This window comes from Sardina pilchardus, chromosome 15, assembly GCF_963854185.1.
Source record: "Sardina pilchardus chromosome 15, fSarPil1.1, whole genome shotgun sequence".
Lineage (NCBI taxonomy): Eukaryota > Metazoa > Chordata > Actinopteri > Clupeiformes > Clupeidae > Sardina > Sardina pilchardus.
Genome location: NC_085008.1, coordinates 6119097 through 6129100, shown reverse-complemented (window position 1 = coordinate 6129100; position 10004 = coordinate 6119097). Strand labels below are relative to the sequence as shown.

General features: G+C 46.1%; 1 protein-coding gene across 1 annotated transcript; it reads right to left on the bottom strand.

The window, feature by feature from the left end:
• Positions 1 to 5696: 5696 nt before the first annotated feature.
• Positions 5697 to 9506, bottom strand: s1pr3a (sphingosine-1-phosphate receptor 3a). The gene is made up of 2 exons (XM_062557021.1): positions 9268 to 9506; positions 5697 to 8557 (listed from the first exon to the last, which is right to left on the bottom strand). Exon 2 carries the CDS (start codon positions 8417 to 8419, stop codon positions 7232 to 7234), a length of 1188 nt encoding a protein of 395 aa, XP_062413005.1. The 5' UTR covers positions 8420 to 8557; positions 9268 to 9506; the 3' UTR covers positions 5697 to 7231.
• Positions 9507 to 10004: the final 498 nt, after the last annotated feature.

Here is a 10004-nt window from a genome sequence, read left to right as displayed (position 1 = left end):
GAAAAGGGAGGGGAGGGAAGGGGGGGGGGGGGGATGAGCTCATTATTTCTCTTCTGCCGGAGTTGAGGGTGCTGGGATTGCTTTCATTACAGAGCCAAATGAAAATGGCAGTGGCTGATTACTGGTGTGACGAGGAGTCGGGACGACAGAGCATGCTGTGTGTGTGTGTGTGTGTGTGTGTGTGTGTGTAAGTGTGTGTGTCTAAGTGAGGGAGTCAGGCTGTGGCTTCGTCTCTGCGAGTGGGCTCCCGTGGCACCATTGTTTAGCGAGAGACGGGAGGTTTTTTACTGGCTCCGCTGGAAATGTGCGTGCGATGGGAGCACTCGCCAAACGCTGCTCTCGGCTTTAATGAATTGTTATCCCGTGGGAGAGCTAATGATGAGGCGCGTCGCCTGGACTGTTGTCTCTACTAACCACAGGTTTCATTAAACGGTGACTCACGTTGCCAAACCTGGGGGAATGGAGTTAAATTAAAATGCATTTCATATTAGAATGTGAGTCCTTTGAGTGTAGTGTCATTCTCTCTCACTAAGTCAACATTAATATACTCCTGCCCATGTTGCTATGCAGATACCCAGAGAACTAGCCATCTAAATATGATTTCAGTAGATGAGACAGGCCTCACTGAGTCTTTGGACATGTTTTCCATTGCTGTTGTTTATTGTTTACCATCTAAATACAGTATTTATGTGTTTTTCTCCTGTTCTACTGGTAAATATTGCATTCCTGTCCTTAATATATCCCCAGCCGGCTGATATCAGTCTGTTGAATTTCATCAAGTGTGGAAATGTGCAGCTGCTGACGGGCTGGTGAGTGACAGGACTGCAGACGTGTGTGTGTGTGTGTGTGTGTGTGTGAGTGAGTACAGCCACCTGTTTAATCACAATCTCTGTCATGCCAATCCAAAGCTTGCGTGTCTGTGCTCGTGTCTTGCATGCGAGTGTATGTGATAACAGCTGAGGATAACTCTGACGTTATCTGAGCCCAAAACAATTTCACACTGAAACACCCACTCGCACACTCACACACACACACACACACACACATACACACACACAAGCAGTCTGACTGTGACAGACACCGCCTCCCCCACCACAGAAATGCAGAAATTGTACCGACACACACTGATAGGCAAGAGCTTGTGCCAACACAGTGACCATAGCCGTGCAGCACATTGAGGATTCACATGTTGAGCTGTGAATGAACCAGCTGTGCTCACAGACACGTAGGCCCATGGTCACAAATCTCAGGAATACGCCAGGGCATATATACAGTATCTAGCTCCTCTGCTCTCACTCCACCGACCTGCTCCATCTTACCCGCTATTCACACTCACACAAGCATATCTTGTGACCGGCACATGCTGTGACACACCTGCTCTATCTGCCATACAAAAGAAAACCTCTGTCCGTTGGTCTGTAAGGCTTTTTGTCTTTAGACATGTAAATGTATATTTATGTGTGTGTGTGTGTGTGTGTGTGTGTGTATGTGTGTGTGTGCATAGACACATCTGGATAACAAGTCGTATTCAGAAGTCTTCAGACAGCCCTCCTGAGGTGACACCAGACCACAAGCTGCTTGGAGGGTTTCGGTGAGGCCACCTTACAATGAAGAGCTGATTGAAGGCAAAATAACTGGTGGTTTCTGGAGCAGTAAGTGCCCTGCCGGTCAAGCGAAAAGCCTCAATCATAGCAGATGTAAAAAGGGACTTCAGGTTTCAAGGACCTATTTGAGAACAATCTTCATTCTTATCATGCATGGCTGATGCCTAAAAGCTAGAAACTGAAGTGTGTGTGTGTGTGTGTGTGTGTGTGTGTGTGTGTGTGTGTGTGTGTGTGTGTGTGTGTGTGTGTGTGTGTGTGTGTGTGTGTGTGTGTGTGTGTGTGTGTGTGTGTGTGTGTGTGTGTGTGTGTGTGTGTGCGTGCTTGTCTGCATCTGTTTGTGTGTATGAGTGTACATAGCTTCCTGTTTGGAACAACTGCTGTGTGTGTGTGCGTGTGTGCGTGTGTGTGTGTGTGTGTGTGTGTGTGTGTGTGTGTGTGTGTGTGTCTGTGCTAAGGTCTGTTGCTGGTCTGATTTCTCACAGATGACCTTTGGCCTGTGTGTTGTGCAGGAGCAGCTGTTCAAGATGACCCAGTCCAGCTGATCACTGAAGCTAAACAACAGCCATACCAACTCTGCCCTAAGGCTATACCCCCTTCCTCCACCTCCAGCTGGTTGGTAAAGCATGCACAAAAGTTAAGGGATTTAAGGGATCGCTTCTTCAAAGCTGTGGTGAGAAATTGTGCCCCGCACACCTTCAATATGCCAACTTCAAAAATCGCAAAATCTATCTCTCATTTAATGAAGGGGGTGGTCCCTGACATTTTTTACACACATTCCTCTCTGCTGTTTAATATGCATAAGACCAGCATGCTGTACAAACCGACATTGTGAAAGAGAGGAATGATTCTCTATTACATTGTCGTCGTCACTCTCAAATGCAGACACTCACTCGCTCTCTCTCCCACTCTTTCTCTCTCTCACACTCTCACTCTCTCTCTCTCTTTCTTTCTTTCTCTCACACTCTCACACTCACAATCCCACTCACACAAACACACACACATGCACACAAACACATCCTTCAAAACCGACCCACTGAAAGGAGAAAATCATTCCTACCCTAGCGCACCCAGCGTAGCTGACCAGATGGACTCTTTTGTTTACAAACAGAGAGAGTGGGAGAGAGAGAGCAAGAGAGAGAGAGCAAGAGATAGAGAGAGAGAGAGAAAGACAGCGACAGCGAGCTTGAACACCCCCAACTGTAAAGACAAAGCAGGCAGGCGGGCACAGTGAGGCAGTGCCATCCTCTAATCTCCCACATGCCAGGTACAAATGAAACACCTCCGAGCGAGAGAGAGCCGCCTCCTGCATCTCGGCGGACGGGCTTTAGCGCCGCAGCCCTCCACAAGCCCTGGCCAGCCACACACAGCTGCTCTCGGCCGCGCTCTGAATGCTGTCCGTGGAACAAATGGTGTACATCTCCCATGGAATACAGATAGCAAATGACAGGACTGTTTGTTGCCTTTGATGCAGCATCCATAAAAAACACCCTTTGTGTCATGTACAGTCCATATGACAGTATGCTTTACATGTGGTAATGTAAGCGAGCATAATGCTGTACCTCAAGGGCTTAAAGCTTAAATGGCATTAAAGCTTACATTTCCAAAGAAACATTTTCTAATCAGCCCACAGCAGGCCATTCCTTAGTTGCGCCAGATGGGGATGGTTATGTGCACCATTCCCTGCCTGTCTGTTATCTTCCCCTGGAGCTTATATGTAGCCCAATGTAAAGTTCATCTTCCACAGCGCTGATTACCCTTGACAGGCTCTCTTTGCGGGAAATGTAATAACCTTTCCAAGTGACATCTCCTGTGCTGATCACATTTGATTAGTGGTAGGCTGTATCTGCATATGAACAGGACTGTGCCATGTTGGGTTTCCTAAAATGATCCCTTAAACAAGTATTTATAATCAACCTGTAGCAGCTGATTTGATTCACTCTGGCAGTATTTGACCTTTCTGTTGATAAGGTAATCTTTGCCTATTCCTTGAATACTTTTCACTCCATTTCTACACAAATTAACCAACTAATTAATTAGCCAGAGGGGAACCTGTGCCTGCCTGCATGGATGTACACGTCTGTGTGTGTGTGTGTGTGTGTGTGTGTGTGTGTGTGTGTGTGTGTGTGTGTGTGTGTGTGTGTGTGTGTGTGTGTGTGTGTGTGTGTGTGTGTGTGTGTGTGTGTGTGTGTGTGTGTGTGTGTGTGTGTGTGTGTGTGTGTGTGTGTGTGTGTGTGTGTGTGTGTGTGTGTGTGTTTTTATTTTGTTGAACATGCCCTCTTACCATTACTTTCTGAAAGTGCCACCAACCTCAAAAATATTATGGTTGCATGCGCCCTCTAGCTGTAGGTTAAAGTAGTGTGGGCATAAGGCATGTAATGTGTCAGTATCTTAGCATAAAGGGACAAAAGAACAGCAGTGATCAATTTGTGATCAAGTGATCAAGCAATGATGTTTTATTATTTCCGAAGAGTAATCTTGGCTGAAACTAGTCCCTCAGTTTGTGGTGCTCTAATGAATTTGTGCTCTGCACATGGGGCAGGTTGGGCTCTGCTGAAACCAGCGGTCCACACAGCTTCTGTGGAAGTTGTGATTGCAGGGCAGAATCACAAGCTCTTCTCCTTCCACATAATCGCTCAGACAGATCCTACAGTCGCTCTTCCTATGGTGTTCTCAGCACTGAAGATCGTTGTGGGAAGGTCATAGGTGACATTCATGGGGAGTTGGTTGCTGGCTTCCATAATGTCCAATTCAGCTGCTGGGAAGAGATCAATCTTAACCTGAGGAGGACGAAGTCTGGCAACAAAAAGGATATTTTCATGTTCATTTTCGCCATCGTCGTCATCGCTCATGGCTGCCCTTAGTGGAGATGGTGATCCTGCTCTCTGTTCCAAATCTTGTGAGGTCCCTGGTTGTGGGGACATTCTTAGGTTGACATAGGTTGACAGGGAGGTCCTTGGTGCTGGGGAGCTTCTGCCATTGGTTGACAGGGAGATCCCTGGTGCTGGGGAGCTTCTGCCATTGGTTGACAGGGAGATCCCTGGTGCTGGGAAGCTTCTGCCATTGGTTGACAGGGAGATCCCTGGTGCTGGGAAGCTTCTGCCATTGGTTGGCATGGTGGACTTGACTGGCCTGGACCTCTTGTGCCGTCTTGAGTCCTCATCATCACATAACACAACATCATCCCTCAGGAGAAAGAGGCTGTCAGCTCTCAACTGGTCCTGTAAGTCAGTGTGGTAACTGACAGAGGACCCTTGTCCATTCTGGCTAGACAGAAAATAGTAGCCGCTGTTTAGAACTGCTCGCTGAGACTGTTTCCTCTTTCTGCTCCTGCCACTCATATTTCAGAGGGATGATGCAGGACACTAGAAGGCAAAATGTCAGAGGAAACCCTCAAATTATTCTCAACTAATCATACTGGTCTTATTAAATATCAATAATTCAGAACTGTGTGTAGATGTTGAAATACTTTTACATCTGCTATTTAACATTAACACAATATTCAATTAAATTCAATCATTTCAAGATGAATTGAATTGAATGGAGTTGAATTGAATTGAAAAATATTTAACACTTAAATAACATTTAAATATGTCATTATATTTCAAATAAATTACCTGTTTTGACAGGTAATATACTGTATCTATGATAGTGCTGAGAGTATAGAATTTCTAAGTCTGTGATTGGGCCAGTCTTTTTAGCTGAATCTTATTTAAACAAATGCAAGCAAATTTGAGCAAATCAATGTCAAACATCAATTTCCTTTGTTTGTTGTTGTGGTTATACAGTAGTTCAGTGGACTGTATGTCAGCTATTGCATTTTCTCCACTAGGTGGTGGAGTTGCACTATACTTGTACAAGGACTTTTCATCCTAGAAAGCAACATCATTTCTGTTTTTAAAGTTAACTGATGTTTAGTAGACACTTATACCTAAAGCAAAATGGACTTGTAACAGCAAATTGTCCATCCAGAAATCTATTTTTCCTCCAAAAATAAAACCTACTGATGATGTCATATAATCAATGATAAAAACAAAAACATAATTAATATATACATGACTGACATATTTATCAAACTGAATGTTGATTAAAAAAAAAGCCCGTAATCATATCATATGTTATCTAAGTATACAAAGAAGTGTTCCAAAACAAAAACACTACAGCATATCAGCCATTGGACAGAAGATTCGAGTTTTATTTCTCTTGTGACCATTATTGCGATCTGTTTTCAGGCACTTGCCCTTGTCTGAATGACACTCTACAGGTTACACTATACTTCACAATTCATATTTCAGTCATTTCAACATGAACACTCTTGATGTTCAACCTAATTAACGTTTCCCAATTCTCTAAAGTCATTTTGTACGATGTGACCCTATAGACAGAACGTGCAAAGAGTGGGAGCAAACCAACAGTGAGACAGGGGGCTCTAATTTAAGTCATGGGCATAGTGCATCGTCAAAGGTTAACAACCAAAGTGTCTTGTGTCTGACCTAAAGCTATCTTTAGGCTTAAGCTAAGCTTAACTTTATTTAGACTTTGCACTTTGCGTCTCATTTAAATTAGAGTCCAGTATGTGAAAAGAGTATGAATACCTCTAGAGTCTCCTTATTTGTCTCACAATCGTCTCAGAAACAAGTTACTAAAGTTTGCTGTACCATTATAGTGGATTAAAATATTTGAATAATACTGACAGTTTTTATCCTCTGGTAAAATAAATATGCTGTGGTATAGGTAAGGCAAATACATGCATTGAATGCTCCTCTAATTGTGTACATTTTGTTTCAAGGTGCATCTGTAGTCAACCCTGGAGACCAAAACACACTGAATTTACACCAACTCTGTAACCAAGGCTGTGTTGTATGCTCAAAGATGTACAAACTCGTGGTAAAGGCTTAACTGCTCACACAAAACAGTTTCTAGTACAAAGACAAAGCCTGGTCCTGGACTAAAAGAGACCTTCAATTTAGATCTCCACTAAAAAGAGAGCTTTTAGTCTGGGACCAGACATAATCGATGTCTGGCCTATCAGAGATTTGAAGTCAAAATTAATCAGAAATCTGTGGAATACTCCAGAGCTTAGAATAATTATTATTCAAGTGTTTGATGCGAGAGTCAACATTGTCTGTTCTTCAAATGCCTCATGCTTGGTCTTTGATTTGAAGTCTTGTATTCAGATGCATTTTGGCGACGCAATGAACTCCAGAAGTCCTTCCGTCTGAAAACAGTTCAGTGCGTGTTCAGTCTAGTGCTGTGAGTTAGTTCCTCAGTTCCTACCAAATGCTGGTAGTTAACGGTGTGCACAAACATAGTGGCTACATACTGAGTTGAGCTGAATTCAAGTCTGTACCCTTCCAAGTCGTTCAGAACAGTACCCTGAGCCCAGCTCTTATTTGAGTCCAGTCCTTATTGTGGTTGAGCATCCCAAGTCACATCTCTTCTCTCTGGTAGAAAGATAGCACTGATCTTCCATGACGTCTAAGTCCCAGAATCATCCACACCTCCGTGATTCACATCAAAATCTCCACAGGATCAAGATACTTGACTGTCCTCCTCTGTCCCACCCAACGCTGTGGAATCACAGGTACCATAACAAGTCACGTAACATTGAGAGTCTGCTGACCTTGGAGTCATAATTTTCCCAGAGAGGGCAAGGCGCCAGCTTTGACAAGGACCACAGAGAGAAGGTCACTCTTTCCGGTGCGCGCGGGAGTGCCAGAGGGCAGAGGGTCCGGTGGCTGATGGTGCGAGTTCTGGGGCGTGGGGACCTTGCCTCTGAGGAGCGTGGACTTGGCCGGCCCGATGCTGGACTTGCTGTTCTCCATGGTGGGGATGGGCGTGCCGGGGGCGTTGAGCCCTGGCACGGTGGCCGGCGGCGGCTCGAGCGACGACTGGCAGCCGCAGCAGCAGATCAGGCGGAAGAAGGCGGCGCGCATCTCCCGGCTGGACAGCGTGTAGATGAGCGGGTTGAGCGCCGAGTTGAGCACGGCCAGCGCGATGAACCAGTCCACCTCGTAGAGCAGCGGGCAGCGATGCGGCGAGCAGCCCACGTCCACCAGCAGCAGCGAGAACAGCGGCGTCCAGCACACCACGAAGACGCCCAGCACGATCACCACCGTCCGCAGGAGAGACAGCGCCCGCTCGGACGGCCGCCCGCTCACCCGCCGCCCGCTGGACGTCACCAGCCGGTAGATGCGGATGTAGAGGATGACGATGGCCAGCAGCAGGACGCTGAAGACGCTGATGCAGAAGGCCACGTAGCTCTTGGCGTAGAGCGGCAGGACGGTGGAGCAGGCGCCCAGGTGCCCGCGGCAGTTCCAGCCCAGGCTGGGCAGGGCGCTCAGCAGCACCGACACCAGCCAGCAGGCGGCCAGCAGGCCCAGGAGACGCCCGCGGCCGGCCGCCTCGCACGGACGCAGGCGCACCATGGTCATGTGGCGCTCGATGCCGATGGCCAGCAGGCTGAAGGTGGAGGCGCTCAGGGCCACGAACATGCTGCCCTCCCGCGCCAGCCACTGCCAGGGCTTCAGGAAGAAGGTGTTGCGGCCCGAGGTGAAGATGTTGACGGCGTACGCCAGGCCCGCCAGCATGTCGGACAGCGCCAGGTTGCCGATGAGGAAGTACATGCGGCTGTGGAAGCGCTTGTTGCGCCACAGCGCCAGCAGCACCGTCACGTTCTCCAGGACGATCAGGGCGCAGATCAGGATCAGGACGGCCATCTTGCAGATCCCCACGCTGCGCGGCCTGTTCCACTTGCCCGAGTGGTTGTAGTGGGTCACGATCTCCCAGTCCATGCCTGGCTCGAAGCTATTCTCCATTGCAGGACACTTCTCCAGATCACACACTAGGGGGCGATGACAGGAGGTTTTCTAAAGACAGCTGAGGCGTAGAACCCTTTGCTATGACGATAGGCTACCATCCCTCAGCTCTTGCACCACGCCAGATTTTCAAAAGTCCTGCAAAGAATAATCACATTGTCATACATGTAAAAACATTCAGAAGTCTTCATAAAGTCCTTCAAGCGTTACAAATTCTGAAACGGAAGGTTTATATAGGCTATACGCCAACATAAAGTGGGCCTATGAAAAATGCACATTTATCAAAAACTTTTCTTCAGCAGTCCACACAATTCGAATGACACTACATCCACAGATAAAGCTATCCATTCGAACAGAAATAACTTTCTGCTGTGAAAACTGATTGTGTGAGGACTAGTTACATCTTCTTTGAAAACATAATGTCCACAGTGTTACTGTAAATTAGATGCTAAGAATTCACAAAAGCTTGGAATGGCTGAGGATAATGTCTGTGGCTGAGTTTTGAATTTTTAATCAATTCAGAACATCGGAATTGACTACCTAAAAAGAAGGCCAGTTAAATTAGCACAATTCGCTGGATCAGTCTATACCAATTGATTTAACCTACTTCGTTTTAGCACAATCAGTCAATTATTTTCGTGAAGGGGAAAAAATATATAGCCTAACGAAGTGATTAGGCTAGACTAGTCTACTGGTTTATGGCAAAGTAGGCCTAGGCTATATTTAGGTTGGGGAAAAAACATTATAATGATTTTTAGCTTGAGACATTCTTAAGATTTGCGTAGCTCAATTTGTATATTAACTCATTAAAAGTTCACTGTAGCCTATTAGGAAAATATTCAGCCTACCTTTGTGCCGATTCATCACATCCCGAAGCATAACGTTCCTTTACAGGCGACTCAAAAGGTCTCTTCATATTACAATTTGGATAAGCTTTTCCCACTCTCTGAATATGTTCTCCGTAGGCTAAACTCTGTTTAAAATCTCCCCTCAAACCTTTTTATCAGTCTCTTTGTCTCTACAAACATTATGCCACGGTACAAGAATAAAATCCTTCCTAGGCATCGTTCATCTTGCGATTAACTCGCTCGCCTAGAGCATCACAAGTCTCGCTGCCAAACTCGAAGCCCAACCTTTAGCCTACTCGGGGCGGGTTTAGTTGGTCGACGTGCGTTCCTGAGTGCATAGGCTATACCGTTCATGTTCCAGCGCTGGCCATCACATCAACTGTACAAGCATATTTCAGCGGAAAGGGTATGGTCATCGGTTACTCATCAACAAAAAATAAGTTAAACAGTAATAATGATGTAATATAAAGATTTGTGTCAATGCTTTGGAGGAAATGAGCGGGACACTCTGCTGTCACACCTACACAGTGACACACACTCAGTGACACACACTTACACAGTGAGGTGTCACTTTAATAATGACCCTCAGTGGATTATTTTTGAGAAGATGCTCAGGCTGTAACATGTTTGTTTTACAAACCAGGAATTAACTGTCTAGTCGGCCACATCAGGACTAGGTTTGTTCTGCAGGTGACATGATAAAGTGCTTTTGGTTTACAGGAGAGTTTTCCCAGTGT

What these genes read in the sequence shown, in the direction of transcription:
- s1pr3a (XM_062557021.1), bottom strand. Translation starts at nt 8,419, where the DNA reads ATGGAGAATAGCTTCGAGCCAGGCATGGACTGGGAGATCGTGACCCAC.